The sequence below is a fragment of the Apis mellifera genome, linkage group LG2, assembly GCF_003254395.2.
Source record: "Apis mellifera strain DH4 linkage group LG2, Amel_HAv3.1, whole genome shotgun sequence".
Lineage (NCBI taxonomy): Eukaryota > Metazoa > Arthropoda > Insecta > Hymenoptera > Apidae > Apis > Apis mellifera.
In genome coordinates, this window is record NC_037639.1 from 12,129,412 (window position 1) to 12,146,268 (window position 16,857).

General features: G+C 28.1%; 5 protein-coding genes across 11 annotated transcripts; 3 read left to right on the forward strand and 2 right to left on the reverse strand.

Moving 5' to 3' along the window:
- Positions 1-436: 436 nt before the first annotated feature.
- LOC725491 (GPI mannosyltransferase 1) lies at positions 437-4,639 on the reverse strand. Of its 2 annotated transcripts, none has more exons than XM_026439244.1 (4): positions 4,508-4,591; positions 4,222-4,378; positions 3,985-4,135; positions 437-3,792 (listed from the first exon to the last, which is right to left on the reverse strand). In XM_026439244.1, the coding sequence occupies exon 4, from the start codon at positions 3,265-3,267 to the stop codon at positions 2,125-2,127; it is 1,143 nt and encodes a 380-aa protein (XP_026295029.1). In that variant the 5' UTR covers positions 3,268-3,792; positions 3,985-4,135; positions 4,222-4,378; positions 4,508-4,591; the 3' UTR covers positions 437-2,124. The 2 variants fall into 2 exon arrangements, with proteins under 2 accessions (XP_026295029.1, XP_001120476.1); XM_001120476.5 differs by having other exon boundaries at positions 3,312-3,792; positions 3,985-4,121; positions 4,508-4,639.
- On the forward strand, positions 4,612-6,377 carry LOC551477 (ER membrane protein complex subunit 6). Its single transcript, XM_623872.5, has 5 exons — positions 4,612-4,752; positions 5,084-5,244; positions 5,335-5,427; positions 5,519-5,538; positions 5,648-6,377. The coding sequence occupies exons 1-5, from the start codon at positions 4,716-4,718 to the stop codon at positions 5,676-5,678; spliced, it is 342 nt and encodes a 113-aa protein (XP_623875.1). The 5' UTR covers positions 4,612-4,715; the 3' UTR covers positions 5,679-6,377.
- On the reverse strand, positions 5,931-9,314 carry Eaat-2 (excitatory amino acid transporter 2). 2 transcript variants are annotated; one of them, XM_006568148.3, is made up of 10 exons: positions 9,184-9,314; positions 8,764-8,952; positions 8,609-8,699; positions 8,323-8,521; positions 8,035-8,245; positions 7,693-7,971; positions 7,375-7,608; positions 7,088-7,282; positions 6,884-7,018; positions 6,100-6,804 (listed from the first exon to the last, which is right to left on the reverse strand). In XM_006568148.3, exons 2-10 carry the CDS (start codon positions 8,835-8,837, stop codon positions 6,591-6,593), a joined length of 1,632 nt encoding a protein of 543 aa, XP_006568211.1. In that variant the 5' UTR covers positions 8,838-8,952; positions 9,184-9,314; the 3' UTR covers positions 6,100-6,590.
- Positions 9,315-9,501: 187 nt separating this feature from the next.
- LOC725892 (transforming growth factor-beta-induced protein ig-h3) lies at positions 9,502-13,963 on the forward strand. 5 transcript variants are annotated; one of them, XM_026439243.1, is made up of 15 exons: positions 9,502-9,674; positions 9,780-10,433; positions 10,788-11,052; positions 11,161-11,259; positions 11,337-11,401; positions 11,471-11,616; positions 11,701-11,880; positions 11,953-12,253; positions 12,317-12,526; positions 12,602-12,739; positions 12,808-12,923; positions 13,008-13,198; positions 13,268-13,439; positions 13,496-13,618; positions 13,726-13,963. In XM_026439243.1, exons 3-15 carry the CDS (start codon positions 10,943-10,945, stop codon positions 13,867-13,869), a joined length of 1,995 nt encoding a protein of 664 aa, XP_026295028.1. In that variant the 5' UTR covers positions 9,502-9,674; positions 9,780-10,433; positions 10,788-10,942; the 3' UTR covers positions 13,870-13,963. The 5 variants fall into 5 exon arrangements, with proteins under 5 accessions (XP_026295028.1, XP_026295025.1, XP_006568221.2 ...); XM_026439240.1 differs by having other exon boundaries at positions 10,922-11,052; XM_006568158.3 differs by having other exon boundaries at positions 10,256-10,433; positions 10,922-11,052.
- Positions 13,964-14,953: 990 nt separating this feature from the next.
- Positions 14,954-16,811, forward strand: LOC102655971 (5'-nucleotidase domain-containing protein 1). The gene is made up of 2 exons (XM_006568151.3): positions 14,954-16,561; positions 16,676-16,811. The coding sequence occupies exon 1, from the start codon at positions 15,081-15,083 to the stop codon at positions 16,548-16,550; it is 1,470 nt and encodes a 489-aa protein (XP_006568214.2). The 5' UTR covers positions 14,954-15,080; the 3' UTR covers positions 16,551-16,561; positions 16,676-16,811.
- Positions 16,812-16,857: the final 46 nt, after the last annotated feature.

Below are 16,857 nucleotides of genomic sequence, written 5' to 3' on the forward strand. Positions count from 1 at the left end.
CTTTTGCTCCCCTCGTGCGGAAAACAAGAGCGAGCAACGCCTCGCGCTTTGTTCGCCAATCCTCTGGGTATAATAAGGAGTATTTCGCGTCACGCAAACCCGGGGTGTTCTCTTCATTTTCCTGATTCTCTCAGAGATGTAACTTCTTCTTCTTCTATCTAGCGTGATGACAATTGATTTCTCGATATAGCGTTAATTCTATAAAGAAGTAGGCCGGTTCTGGATCTTGCAGGCCAGCCGAAGTACACGAAATTTAGAAATTCGACTATTTAGAGATAAATCGTGTTCCGCTCGAGAATCGCCGCGAGATCCGGAATCATCGCTTCCTCTGTTACTTCCTTATATTAAATGTCGGTGACTTTTGTCGCTAGCCGGAGGGGCCGGCTTCGGACAAAAATCAACTGTCTGTTCACGTCGGGGAAAATAATAAAATAGATTATTTCACATAGCACACAGTTTAATAAACTGTAAACGAAAGCAATGAAAGAAAATAATGCTATTTTTATATGTTGCATCGTCTGCCGTGGTGACCTAGAGTTATACGAACTATATATTTCAGTTCACTCCTTTACTACGATTCCGTGTATCAATTGGGCCATTTCTTTTTCCGTTTCAATTTTTCAACGCGATAGATCGTAGATATTATGTATTATCGTGGATTTCGGATATTTACCGAAGAAATCGCAAAATTTCTTTTTTCAGTCATGATATTTCGTCGATGATATTTTGTTACATTTTGTAAATGAAGTTAATAGAATATCGTTTGAATAATGTCGTTAGAAATTGTGAGAAGCATTCTCATATAATTTGATGAAGAATGTCCCTATAATATTAATATCATCACATTAGCAGCTTAGAAATAAATGACAGAAATATTTCTAAAGATGATCCAAAGGATGCTCTTGCTCACAATTGATCTAGATTACTACATTAAGATTTACTATTATTGTATTATTATTACTATATCTACATTCCTTTTAAAAATCTACCACTATTACTTTACAAAACCATCTGTAAATAAGTATTTTGTATTCCTGCAAGAATAAAATTACGAATCATTAATCGTGTATGTAATATTTCTACCATTATCATTAGAATCATGATAGTTTCATAACATAAATACGGATTATGAATACACGTTATGTCTCGTAAAAAATTTTTATTCTTGAATATAGAAAAATTTTGTGTGCCACTGTTTCTCGTTATATACGATACAAAATCCTAATACAAAATCAAAATTTCTGATAGTAAAAAAAAAAAATAGATTCGACAAATAAATCTTCAAATAATATCGTTTTTAAACTTAGAATGTTTTAAAATTCCTTCCTACTCCCTTTACAAGGTTTTAAATTTCACCGCTATCGTCGAGCGGTGTCTCGCGTCAAAACATTCATGTTAGATATCAGGGCATACCATATTTTGTAACATCGTCATCCTAAAGATATAATATAAAATCGAGAATGTAACATCTATATTTTTTACATTAATGGTTAAGACACATTGTAGCTTTAAAAAAAAATAATGAAAATATATTCTATTGTTCTATATCGCATTTATGATTGTGCTCTAAGAGGAAGAAAAGAAGAACAAATAATAGAAAAAAGACAGAGATAAGATAAAAATTTAGAAATCAGCACCATCTCTTGAGTACTTTTGAAAGGATTAGAATTTCTTTAGAATTCAAAAGATGGCGCAGACCATCGATTCTTATCCTATCTTTCTCTTTAACTAGCTATTTTCTGAACTTGTACATATTATTTAATAATATAATACTCTTAAATCTAGTTTAATCATTTTAAAATTTAGTAAAATTAAGTTTTAAGTTTCCAATCATTATTAATGCTATAATTATTTTCTATACTGAAACGGATATGTCTTATTATATAACGCTTATAATAAAAATATTCGTATTTTAAATAATACTTGAAATTTAAATTCATTACAATTACTATTTAAATATTCGTAAAATAAGTAGTTTAAAGATTTTTTTTAGCTTCTAGTTTATTTTTTTTTTTTTATTTTCACAAAATTTCACATTGGATATAATATATATTTTATTTCTAATTATATAAAGAATTACATATGAAAATTAATTTAAAATAATCGTTATTTTCTAATTTCTAATCAATATTTATAGTACGTAATGATATCATTCACAATTTTAATATTGGCAACGAATAAAAATAAACTAGCTATCCAAATATACGTAAAAGTATTCAATCCTTTGAATTCCAATAAATATGCAGCTAATAACCAAATGCTTTGACTAAGGATCCAAATAAAACATAGAAATAGTGATCTATAAATGCTTAATCCAAACCGTGAAAGACATAATGGCAATAAAGATAAATACCAAAAAAAGTATTGTGATGTTAATACCGGATTATATGTTACTATTATCATGGCCTGTATAAACATTACAAATGGCAATAAAGATTTATTTGAATATTTATATGATAATAATAAGAGCAATATCAATTGCGGTAAAAACATGAAAATTTTTTCAATTATATTAAGTGGATAATTAGCAGATAAATATAACATGTAAAAATAAACAGAAAAATTATGTTTCGTATCTTTGCGTGTAATATGATAAATAAAACTTTCGTAAATATATTTATAACCATAGAAATAGTAATTAATGATTGTTAAACAAATAATCAAGGATATACAACTAATTACTAATTTTAACTGATTCTTGTTTGGTATAAAGTAATTTTTATCTCGAAGGGAAAAATATATAGATATACTAAATATTATAGGATATAATCTAAAATGGATTGATAAGGCATGAAATAAACCTGCTAAAACGAATTTATCTTTCAAAAATAAATATAAAGTTAGCATAATTAAAAAGACTGTCACAGTGTCTGCATTTCCTCTGGTTGAAATTACGATCGTGAAAGGATTATAGAGCCATATAAAGGTACATGTATGTTGCTTATTAGAATTTTGTAAAATTAAGATTTTTTTTATCAAAATGGTTACCAAAATATCAACAAAAGAAAATAAGATTTTTCCAAAATTTTCATTTATGAAAATATTTGGCGTTAAAAGCAAAGCCAATAATGGTGTATAACGATATGTATCTCGCTCAAATGGAGATGATCCTTCTGTTATATATCGTGCAGCATCGGTAAATACCTTATAATCCACATCAGTGTATGGAACACTGAAAGTTTTATCATGATAATTTGAATAAAAAACTAAAGTAACCCTAAGTAAGAAACCTAATATACAATGTGTCTTAAATGATAATTCATTCATTTTGAAGTTTTAAATATATCTTTTAACATTAAATAAAATTCTACTTTTCTGTTTTTATAATCTTATATTATTTTTTGCAGCAGCTTTCATTAAACATGCCTTAAATTCCTTAAATTCATTTTCACAATCATCTTTTCGTAAGTTGGATTTTGCCAATACACATGCAGCATATTTAGCTCCAGATTCGTGGCATTGTGCAACAATAATAGGATACTTTCTAAATCGTTCTTTTGCCTTTTTTACTGCTTCCATTTTTAACTACATATTATTATTTATTACATATCAATATATATATATGTATATATATATTAAATAAGTAAACATATAAATTTACTATTTATGAGACATTACTTGTTAAAATGTTAAATTAAATTTACTTTGATTTCTTTTTTGGAAGTTTTGGTACTTGTGAAGTTTGATATAAGGTCCATAAAACTAGACCTATTCCAAAAGCATTAATACCTCTGAATATGTTAGTTTTTAAATTTTCGTTCATCATGATGAATCTTATTTCTGAGCTTTTCTCTGAAACAAAATTAAATAAATCGATAATCATTTTTCATAATGGGATGATTAATATTGAGAGATATTATTATATAATATATAATATAATTTAATATATAATATAATTATAATAAGATATAGTAGATTATAATATATAATATTATTTATATATTATTTATATTATTTATATAGTAAAATATTTTTTATACATACATAATCTACAGTATTATGCTCGTATGGTTTAGAAATATCTATACCATCACAAACTATTGAAGAAGCAAAATGTATGATGCAACACTGTCTTATTTCCTCTAGTACTTTCTCGCAACGTGATGGTTGATATACGTTATCTAAAATTAATCGACTTAAAAATATATATATATTTAATATAAAGAAAAATTAGAAGTAATAAATTTATCATAACCTCAAATAAAATTACACGAATGATACCTTTTAAACACTGCTGTAATTTACATGCAAACTTTTTACATGGATCACTTGGATCACTTTTCGTCATACGAAAAAATTAAATCTATTTGTAGATTTATAAACGTTCAATGAAGTAAATCTTATATAATCTAATGTTACAATTAGATCGATCGTACCGCTAATGGGAATAAAAAATATTTTAAAATTAAATTTTTCAATATAAAATGCGCAAATACAATATTTTCATTAAAAATTTAAATATATATTAATAATAATATTTTAATAATTTAAATAATTAAATTTTTACCTTTAATAAGCTTGCAACAAGATATAGAAAAAATTACTTGAATAACCTTATAACTCACATACAATATAACAATACTAGATAGATGGCACTCTAAAACTGCGTCATAGCAGACTAAAAATTTTCATAGAGATATATACACATAGTGTCATCAACGAATGTGTTAGGTTAAATTATACAACTTTTTGCTAATATTAACAAAAGTATAACAATGTTGGGAAAGATTAAAACAAAACAAGAGAAAGGAGGTAAATAATAAAACTATATATATATTAACTATTATTTTTTCAATTATAAAGTTCATTTTTAACAAACTTTTGGCATTTCTTATAGGTTATGTTTTTATTCAATAATATTGTATATAAATATAAAAGAAATCATATAGATTTATATCATATAAACTTATATAAAAAAAAAGTTTTAAGATTTTAATTTCATTATTAAAAATGATGTAATTTTTTGTATTTTATATATATTTTATTATTTTATAAATGAAGTAATTTTGGATTTAAATTTTTTAATTATTTATTTTCATATTAAGATAAATATATTTTATATTTTATATTAAATATTTTTTAGAGATCATTGCATATAGTGAATCTGCTGTTGTAAATAATGCTGCAGTAGTAGAATATTGTAGGATATCAATGGCAGCATTATCAGGTGGCACAGCTGGTTTATTAGGATTAACTGGATTATATGGTTTTGGTTTTTACATTTTTGCTGTATTTGGATTATGGGTAAGGATAATTTTTAAAAATATTATTATTTAATAAAAAAATTGTCATTATTTAATATTATTATTTAATAAATAAATAATATTTGTATAGGCAATGTTATTGTTAAAAGCTGGAGGTCAATGGAAAAAATATTTTATAAGTAGACGAAATCTTCTAACTAGTGGATTTTTTGGAGGCCTTTTTGTATCCTTTATAATATAATAAAAAAATACAATTAATTATTAAATATTTATAAAATATATTTTCCTTAACAAATCTTATACTCGTACAATAGACATATGTGCTGTTTTGGACGTATCCTTTCTAAACATTGAATATTATTATTTGAATAAAAAAAAATTAATTTCATATATTTATGAAATATTCCGTGTCAATGCTACATTTTTCCTTAATGTAATATTAGATTTTTATATGGAATGGTACATGTATACTGATTAAAAGAATATTTAGATTTAAGGGTTTATATTTTTTAACTAAATATATCGTTAACTAATTAAATATATCACAAACAATTGCCAGTTACTGGTCAGAGTAATAATATTGTTGATAAAGCACTATGTGATTTATTGTATATGTATGTACATAGAACATTTTCAAAAATACATTTATTTCATCTGTTCCATTTGTTTTTTCTCATTGTTCATTATTGTATTATCCCTAGAATATAAGTATATAATAATTGTAAATATAATTAATTTATATTTATTTCTTTATCTTTATAATATATGTATAATAAGTAACATGGTATATAAACAATGTAAACATAAAAAACATAAAATCGTAGGATGAATTGTCTGATATGATAACACTTTACTTACTGAACACAGTTTTTTTTTTTTAAATATTCGAAGCATCATTAGAATAAAATGCTTTATTCCATTATTAAAATCAATAAACGATAACACATGTATAATCTCAAAAGGATAAGTTAAACATTTAAATTCAGACAATAAATCTTATGTTTAATTTTCTGTACAATATAATTTTCAATTAATTTTTATCAATTCTTAAAATTGCAGCATCCGCAAAAAAGTGATTTACAATGAATTGCTTTGTACTTAACATGCTCGCGTTTTTGATATTTTGTATATCGTTATATTATATTCGTTTTACATTTAATTTTTTAAAAAATTCACGACCTATTAGAGTTATTTATTTAATTTTTATTACGATCAAAAAATTTTGACAGTGAAAAAATAAAATTTTATTTCTGCCAATCCTAATGAATGCCGATGAGTTAAGTTAATTTGAGCGTGTGAATGAGCATAATTTTTTTCATTTTATGTTATCGTTCAAGAAATTAAAGAAAGCACGCGAAATAAAGTCAATATTCTTGCGGATTAAATCTATGTTTCGGAAAGGAAAATCTTTGTTTTCTCGGGAGCATGCGTTTCATCTTGCTGACAGCTCTCCAAAATATTTTCAAGAGGTGTCCCCATTTCAAGATCCTCTAATTTCTTTTCTTTATCCATTTTATCCAATTCAGCTTTGCTCAAATGATAAACTATTCCAGCCCCGTATCCATCGCCCAAAACATTGATCGAGGTCCTGATTCGATCCCTTCGAACAAAAATTTCGAAAAAAATTTATATTATTCCATCTTGCGTCGCGTTATTTTTTTTTTAAACGACAAACTTACAACATCCAATCAACAGCAAACAATAGAGAAATATCGTTCGTTGGTAAACCCAAAGCTGTAAGCACTATTAACATCGTAATCAAAGCCGCGCTGGGAATACTTGCTGCACCTATACTTGCCAAGGTAGCTGTGAAACTACGTAGATGAAGGTGATCCATAAATAAATAATAGTCGCATACTTCCCATGCTATCGATCATACAAACCTGACCGTTATAACTTCACCTATTCCTAACGAAATTCCATTCATTTGTGCGATAAAAATCGCGGCAACCGCTTCGTAAAGAGCCGTTCCATCCATATTTACCGTAGCCCCAACCGCTACTACGAATCGCGTTACACGTGAATCGATTTTATTATTTTCCTCGAGGCATCGAAAAGTTATTGGTAAAGTTGCGGCGCTAATGATATTAAAAAAGAAAAAAAAATATTACATAATTGCTGCGAGCAGTAAAAATACTTAAAAAGAAAGAAAAGAAAAGATCAATATTACCTTGATGCCGTTCCTAACGCTGTCATCCAAGCTTGCATCATACCTCTGAAAAATGCGGCAGGATTCTGTCGAGTTAAAAACCAAAATATCGTTGGCAGAGTGATTAATGCGTGGAACAATAAGCCCAATATGACTGTCACCATGTACAGGCCTAACATCTGAGCAGTTGCCGTCAAATTGTTGATCGACATTATTTTACCAGCTATCAGACACATAATTCCGAACGGAGAATACCTATACGCGAGAGAATTTAAATTTGAAAACGAACATTTCAACAAACATGATAAATTAAATTATCATCTTGATAATACCGCTCACCACATGATAATAATACCGACAAGTTTCATGATTATTTCGTTCAAAATCATGAAGAAGTCGACGATTAATTTCCCTTGGGCGCCAAATTGTCCAGCAACAAGTCCAAACGTGATGCAAAACACTATCATGCCCATCACATTCGTCCCATCCTTGTACACTAACGTTGCCTCTTGTATTTGAGTAATTTCACTTGCAGTTCCCGTAGCAACTTCCTTCGTCACGTAAGTAGTTTGCGCCTGCTGGAAGCACGCCTGCACCAAATTTTCCGGCACCATGTTTCTAGAAATGGTATTTGCCGATAATATACAACTCGATTTCTCATATATGTATATTTCACATTACCTAATTATATCGAGGATAGCGTCTAACGTAGAAATTTTTGTATAATCCGCCTTGTACGCCGTTACAACAGATTTAATTCTAGGATCACCGGGATGGATAATTAATACCATTACGATACCAACTATAGCCGCGAGAATGGTCGTCACGGTGTAATATAACAATGCTCTGTATCCCATTCTTCCTGAACCCTTAGGGTCCAATTGTGCCATTCCTAAAAAAAAAAAAAGAAAAAAAAAAGGGAGAACTTAGAGACCAATTGTATATGATTCCATGATATTGCATAATTACCGGAGATAAGAGACGAGACAATGAGCGGTAGTATGAACATCTTTAAAAGTCGCATAAGAAGTTCTCCGGGGAAACTGATAAGAGTAATGGATTGTGGCGTGGGATTGGCTAATCGGCCGAGAAATCCAAGAATAAGACCGACCAAGACTGCGGCGATCGTAAAGACCAAAAGCATGTTCTTCCTGAACCAATCCACCACCTATGTCCACGTTCAAAAAATACACATATATGAATGAGATATAAAAAAAAATTGTCGAAAGAAGAAATACATTGATACACGACTAACTCGTTGCAATCTGTCGAGCGGGGTGATTGCCTTGTGGCAAATTTTTTCCTCCTCCACAGTGGTTATCTTTTCGATCTCATCGGAGGTTGACCTAGAAATCGATCTAGGTTAAGAATCAAAAATTCGCAAAAAGGATGAGAATTCACAAATCTTACGTTTGGGCTTCTTTGACTTCGGAAGTGCCTCTGAGGACCGCGACGGCCCCAGATATACGTTGCCCGAGAGACATAGTGGTCGATTCGATGATTCGGTTATTACTTTAAGATCTTCTAAACGGTCTTCCCCCTTCCTTTCCGAGGAAGATCACGGAGAACTCGTAGCCGTTCATACCGCGGCTTTCACCGCTGCAGCATATTTGTTTTCAAAACGAGCCTCTCCGCTCTTATGAAAAAAATTCCTTTTAACCAAAACCAAAAAAAAAAAAAAAAAAAAAGAACTTCGTATTCCTCTTACGTGCAACACAGGATCATTGTAATCGTAAAATTGTCTATCAGTCGATGAAAAATAATAATAAAAAAAAGCGAATATCAATGAAGAAGAAGAATGAGCGCCGCGATAAAATGGAGATGTCACACCTGAATCTTTTGATAGCTGTTGTACACGTTCAGGATCACAGCACCAATACGAGGGAATCGTATATAACAAGCTCAATGGTATCCGTAACCGTGGATCTTGGCAGGTCTTTTACGCGCAATGGACTGCCGAGAGACTACCGTATGATTGAATACCCGGGACTTGGCTAGGTATCGCGTCGTTACAATTTGCCATCACGTAGATAATATGCCCCATACAGGAAGCTGATTAGAGCTCGTGAGGGGTCAGAGGGTGAAGATCGTAAGAACGAAGGGAGACAAATGGCGGAGCAAGAGAGATGGCCGGCTACAGGAAGAGGGCACTCATCACAACGGGTCGCACGGCACTGAATAAGCAGAAGGGAGACAAATATGTACCACGCGCGTATGTTTCGCAGAAATAGACCCGTCTCTATTGGATCTACGGCATCGACTAAATTGCTCTAAATGGAGAACTTGAACGATTCATCCCTTGACGTGCAACCCCCTGCGAGGTGATTAAAATCTGTTACAATGTTACGTCTTGTTAAACGTTTCGTTAATTGTACGAGTAATTATACGCTACTTTTTTTTTTTTTTTTTTTTTTTTTTTTTGATAGAGATAAGATGCGTTTGAAAATGATTCCTAAAAAAAAAATCGCCAAAGAGACTCGTCGTTGCCGTCTTACAATTAGAAGATTATTCCGAGTAAAGTACGTTTGAAAGAAAATCGCGAGCGTAAACGAGATGTGCCACGTGTGCACTCTTGCCAGTTGGAATAATCATTAATTTTGTCGAATTGAAGGCATCGTAATTTGCATTGTAATCGTAGACTGAAGATTAAATTACGATTAAACACATCTACAGAAATGGACGGTCCATATGTTTTAAAATTATTTTTAACAAGAAATTTGAAATTCTGTCGGCTTGACGAATTCGCGATTGACACAAAATTCAGCGTTATATTGGGATTCTATTTATAAGTGGACCGTGTATATTTCATGTTATATCCGTATATTGAAATATAATGGTACGAAATTCGAAATTAATTAAAGTCTGATGTATTTTCCTATGATCATTAACATGGGAAATGCAGATTGGAATTGGGACGTTTATGATGGATTATTTTGAAAGCACATAGGATATGGACCAATTTGTAGGGCCCCTTTGTATATCCGTTGGGAGGTAACCCAATTTCTCCAATAATGATGGCTATGAGTGACTATATGCAAACTAATATTGAGTTCACGGTGGATCGTACAGATGTACAATACGTAAGTCATTTGTCACGTCAAGAAAATATTTAAAATTGTATGATTTTTCGTTATCTATATGATAAAAGGAGAACAAAAAAAATACGTTTGGAAATAAATTTTATTGTTAAGAATAAAATCACGAACAATCGATAAATATGGAAATTTTAAGATCAATTATACTTTTTATTCAAAATTTATATTTTTATTTATTCATAATATTGAATAAATGTTATATATATATATTAATTTGAAACACATTGCTACAATTCCATACATATGTAAAATGCATTTAGAAATAGAAAATGATTTGCGAAAATTGAGAGATGCAATACGATGTGTTACAATAGATAACATCGATATCCATTTTAACAGACATATTTTCGAGATGGGGTGGGAGAATACAGTCTTTAAATTAAGAACCGTTGCAGACAGAATTATTTCGATTCTTCTTCGAGCCCAAGAAGTTTCATTTATTTCTCTCAAAAATTTTTTTTTTATCGCGACAGTATTTGATTCGTAATGAAAACATGTTCAATGAAATTATAATGAAAATATTCGTATCATTGATGGTGTTTGACGTAATTTACGCCTATCAAAGAAATCCATGGTGGAACATTGAAAATTCGCAAAGACAGGGGTAAGATTTGCATATAATTATATTTTTTTAAATGTTGTTTGAATCTTAGAATAATTTTTAAGAATCCTCAATCTTCATAAAATAATTTCATATTTTTATTTGTCGTAGACCTAATGTATGTGCCGTAGAAGTGAATGACGATATAAATTATGCTTATTATACCGAGAATAAACAATGGTATCCTCGAAAAATTTGTGGAAAACCTACGTAAGCGTAACTTTATATATTATTTATAATATATTTTTTATTCAAATACTGAATATTTTCGTTTATACTATATATAGGTTTATAAAATACGAATGTTGCACAGGATATTATAAAGTCGCTGGCCATCCTGGATGCACAGGAGGTAATGGATTCAATTTTATCATGTTTTACATTTGTTCTTAAATAATTGTCTTTTTATGGTTTTTTTCAGTAAAACCGCTGATAAATCTCGTAGAAACTACGCGTCGAGTGGGTGCAATGAAATTCGCAAAATTGATCGAAACTTCAAATTTCGCAAAAGAATTAATAAGTGGTCCACCCTTAACATTATTCGTTCCATCCGATGAAGCTCTTGAAGTATATGTTATATATGTTATATCATATTATATTATATTGTATAACTAACAATTTTAACTTTTACTATTTTTATTTAATTTTTAGCACTACTTAAACGTAAAAGGTATACATCAAGAATCGTTGCACGATGGCAACAGATATATAAATTTGATCGCAAATCATATAATAGATAGACGTGTATTGTCAAATCAATGGCAAGCAAATCTTTTAATTCCATCACGATTACAAGGGAATGTTTTGAGAATTAATAAATTTCCCAGTGGAGTAAGTAATACGGATAATTAATTAACTAATTAGATATGATAAGTTGTTTGACAAGTATCTTTGTTTACGTAGATGGAAACGGTAAATTGTCATCGAATTATTCGCAAAGATCAAATTGCCAGTAACGGAGTCGTACATGTAATCGATGGTGTATTGGATCTTGCTTTGTCCGAAAATTCAGACATCATTGAACTTGTTTCGAGGGACGGTAGATTCGAAATATTTATCAAAGCGTTAGAAAGCACAAATTTAGGGAAAAGGATTCGATATAGCAATACTCCATGCACTATTTTCGCGCCTACTGATGAAGCTTTCCATCATATTCCAAGGAAACAATTGACCGATATATTAGAAAATCCGATCGCATTAAATGGTAATAATAAATATTTATGCATTTTCTATGACCTAATTTTGTAAAAACTATTATTTTGTATAGCATTAATTGCCCAACATATTGTGACACACCCTGTGTGCGTGCCAAACATAATTTCGGAATATCACGCAAGCACGATAGAACAACAGGAATTAAAATTAAATTGCGGCCCACATGGACCTATTGTAAATAACGCAAACATAAAAAATGAAATGTACCATGGAAAAAATGGATTACTATACGTTCTTGATCGCGTGTTACTTCCGGATCGAGGTAATAAATAAATAATTTTCATTTCAATGATATTTAAGAATGTTTCAAAATTTTTATAATTCGTATATATTTTAGTTAAAACAATTTTGGATGTGATTAAGGAAGAAAGATTACTCACATTTTTAGAAATAATTAAAACAGCCAAACTGGAAGAAAGTTTAAGACATTTGAAACATTTCACAATATTTGCACCTTCTGAAACAGCAATGCATTGTACGTATTCGAATTTTATTATTAAATATTATTAAAAACAAGTTTAACACAGTAAAATTTTTTTATAGCCCTATCTAATCAAAAACTTATAGAATTGCAAAGAAATCAAAAGAGCGCTCGAAATTTTGTTCTTAATCATATAGTTACGGGAATATACTTCACTGATGAAATTAGTAGCAATCAAGTAAGTTATGTTATATTTATATTAAGCATTAATATATTTTTCTTATAACATATTTAATTTTTTGGAATTATCATTTATATTTAGATTGTTAGAACACTTGAGATGGGAGTTCCATTACGCTTTCAAGTTTATCGTTATAATTTTGGAATAGAAAATGCATTAATTATAAAAGCTAATCGAGAATGTAGTAATGGTGTTCTACATGTTATCAGTCACATCTTACATCCTGCAGAAGAATCTTTAGATTATATTTTAAAAAAAGAAGGCAATTTCAGGTGAAAATTCGTTCTTAAAAGAAAAAGAATTTGAAAAATAAGAGAAATATAAATAAATAACTGTTACAGTATTTGGTTAGATGCAATGGAAAGAATAAAAAATATTCAACCGCAAATATATGATCAATTCAAACAAGCAAATTCTACATGCACATATTTTGTTCCTTCGGATGAAGCATTCAAACAGCTTGGGAGTGTTAAACTTCAAAAATTATTAGATGACAGAAATTATTTAACAAAAGTAATATAATTTTTATAGCTAAATTAACTAAAAATAATTTCTTCATTTACTTTTAGACATTACAAAATCATATTGTGGATAATATGTTACTTGCTGAAAGTTTTATGCCAGATTTACAATATACTGTAAGAACTAAAGGAAATCCGATAAATATTATAAGAAAAAATAACAAAATTTTGGTAATAAGTTTTTCATAATTTAATGAAAATAAAATATTATATTATTATATAATTTTTTTAATTATTATATAATTTTGATGATTAATTTAAAAGATATAATTTTTTAGGTAAATGATGCTACTCTTGTAAAAAGTGATATTTTAAACAAAGCTGGAATTGCACATGAAATAAATTCTGTATTACTACCGGATCAATGCCCACATGGTTATAAAAGAACATATGATGGAATTGCAAAAAAAATGTGTCTTTAAATCAAATAATTAGACACATTTATATTTTGCATTATTTATAACAATTATTTATAACAATATATATATATATGTATGAAAAATGAAAAATTAAAAAAAAAATAAGCCATATATACATTTATGTATGTTATGTAATAAATATAAATATAAATTATATAAATATAATTATATAAATATAAATATCTCTAATATTAATAATAATATAGATTTATTGTAATTAAAAAAATAAAACACATTTATTCATTAATTTAAAATTTATATAATATTTCTAATATTAAAATTTTTTTTAATTGTATTAAAAAATATAGTTCCTTTATAATTATTAGATTTATATGGTTGGCTACACTTATACAGAATAATTTATATAAATATTTACCGGTATTACTATATATATATATATATATATATATATATATATTTATATATATTTGTATCATATTATGATTTCTGAATCGAAGGAAGAACGTTATTTTTATTTTAATAGTTTAGCTATTTTATTAAAAGCTGTTGAAAATGTACGTACAATCATAGATCTTCGAAATGAAGCATCAGTTTATGGTATAGTAGAACATGCAGATGCGTAAGTAATTTTTGTTTATATGTTATTATTATTTATCTAATCTTGCATAAATATTTTGTTTTTTTTAGTTACATGAATATTGTAATGAAAGATTGCATCTTCATAGATCCTAGAGGTGATTCGTACAATTACGATATGTTCTTCGTGCAAGCAAGAAATATTCGATTCGTTCACATTCCACCAAAAGTAAGTAATTTTAAATTATGTGCCCTATTATATTGTAATACTTTTAATACTTTTTGATATAAATACTTTTTCATTTTGGTAATAATATTGTATATTGGTAATGAATATATTCGTTCATTTTACTCTAATTGAATGCATATATATCATTTAAAATATATTAGTTCACATTTATTAAATTTATTATTATTATATATAAGTTTTATATAAAATTTACTACGTAATAAAAGATCAGGAAAGATAATTTTTATTTTTTATTATACATATACATATTAATATATTGTCTAGGTATTTTTATATTTATAAGTTGTGTTTACACAATAGATAATATTTAAAGTACAAATACAAGACAGTTTTCTTCTTTTGTAACATTGTTTATTACAATACGTATTAAATATTTAGTAATGTTTAAAGATAAGTATATATACACAAATAGATAGATAATGACAAAATGATAAAAAGTTGTCATTTACATTACAAATCATTAATTACATCATTTTTACAAGTGCAGAATATTTTGTGGTATAAAACTAGTGACAAATTAAAATTGTTTAAATATTTACATTTAAAACAATATAATACAACAGCATCAATTATTCCATCAATGCAAGTCAGCATGAGTGCATTTAAATTCCTTAATTATGATTGTATTGGATTTGATTTTGATCATACACTTTTACGTTACAATATAACAAACATAGTGCATTTAACATATGAAACATTAGCTAATTATTTAATATCAGAAAAAGGATATGATTCTAAATATTTATTAAAGCCATTACAAGATAAAGACTTAGATTTTATGCAGAAAGGATTATTCTTAGATTTTGAGAAGGGAAATATACTTAGAATTAATGCTGATGGCATAATTCAAAGAGCATGTCATGGAACTAATTTATTAAGTATTGAAAAAATTAAAGAAATATATCCGGAACAGAGATGGGAAATCACAGATGCTTTTTGTAATGATATGTTATCTACATGGAGTGGTCCTCCATCAATGAAAATGAGAAGTTTATTAGATTATTTTGATATTTCCTCATCTCTTATTTTTGCAAGATTAATAGATACACTCGATGAAGAACAAGAAGAACCATTAAATGCATATAATGTTTGGCCTGACATGTTAGATGGATTGATTGAAATATATAAAAAAGAAAATTTTAAATTAGACAAAGGATATTTTTATCCTAGTCTAAAAGAAAATCCTCATAAATATATGTATAAATGTACTGCAAAAACTATAAATTGGCTTCAAGAATTAAAAAGACATCGTATTACTTTCCTTATTACTACGTCATGTATCGATATTGTTGACTTTAGTGCTACTTATGCTTTAGGAAAAGATTGGAAATCACTATTTGATATTATTATTTGTAATGCAAGGAAACCTCGTTTTTTTATTGAAAAAAATCCATTTTTTGAGATTATAAATTATGAAGAAAATAATATTATAAAAAGCAAAGATTTAAAAAAAGGTGGTACATATAGCCAAGGTAATTGGAAAGAACTTATTGAATTTTTTAAACGTATATCTGGGAAACAAAATCCTCAATGTATATATGTTGGTGATAATCTTTTACAAGATATTTATGTACCAAATTCGTGTGTACAATGTGATACAGTAGCTGTAATTGAAGAACAAATGTCTGAAGGAATGATTCATCAAAAATTATCACATCCAGATGAAAAAATATTAAATTCAATATTTTGGGGCTCTTATTTTTGTTTAAAAGATACAAAGATTAATATGGATTCATTATGGGGACATGTTATTAAAAATTATTCAAAACTTTGTATACCTGAAGTAAATTTAATAGCTCAACAACCATTAGAAGAATCTTGCTCGTGTTTTAGTAAAGATGGAAAGAAATATGATGGATATTATCCTGCAATACCACTCAGTATATCAGCATTTTAAATTTGTCACTGGTATAAAGATATATTTTTCATTAATTTGCTAAATAATATTTTTATAATTAATATAATTATATTAACACAGTTATTATAACATTTTAATACCATATAAGATATTCTTAATTCAAGATACGTATTATACCAGCTATCAAGGAACAATTGCAATATTTATTAAGAAATAAAAAGGACTTAACATACACTAAACGTACATTTAAAACAAAACGTGCTGAACAAAGACAACGAGAAGGACTAGCAGCAATGGAGAAAATTTTAGAGGATAGAAAAAAGGCAAATAGATTAAACAAAAACGA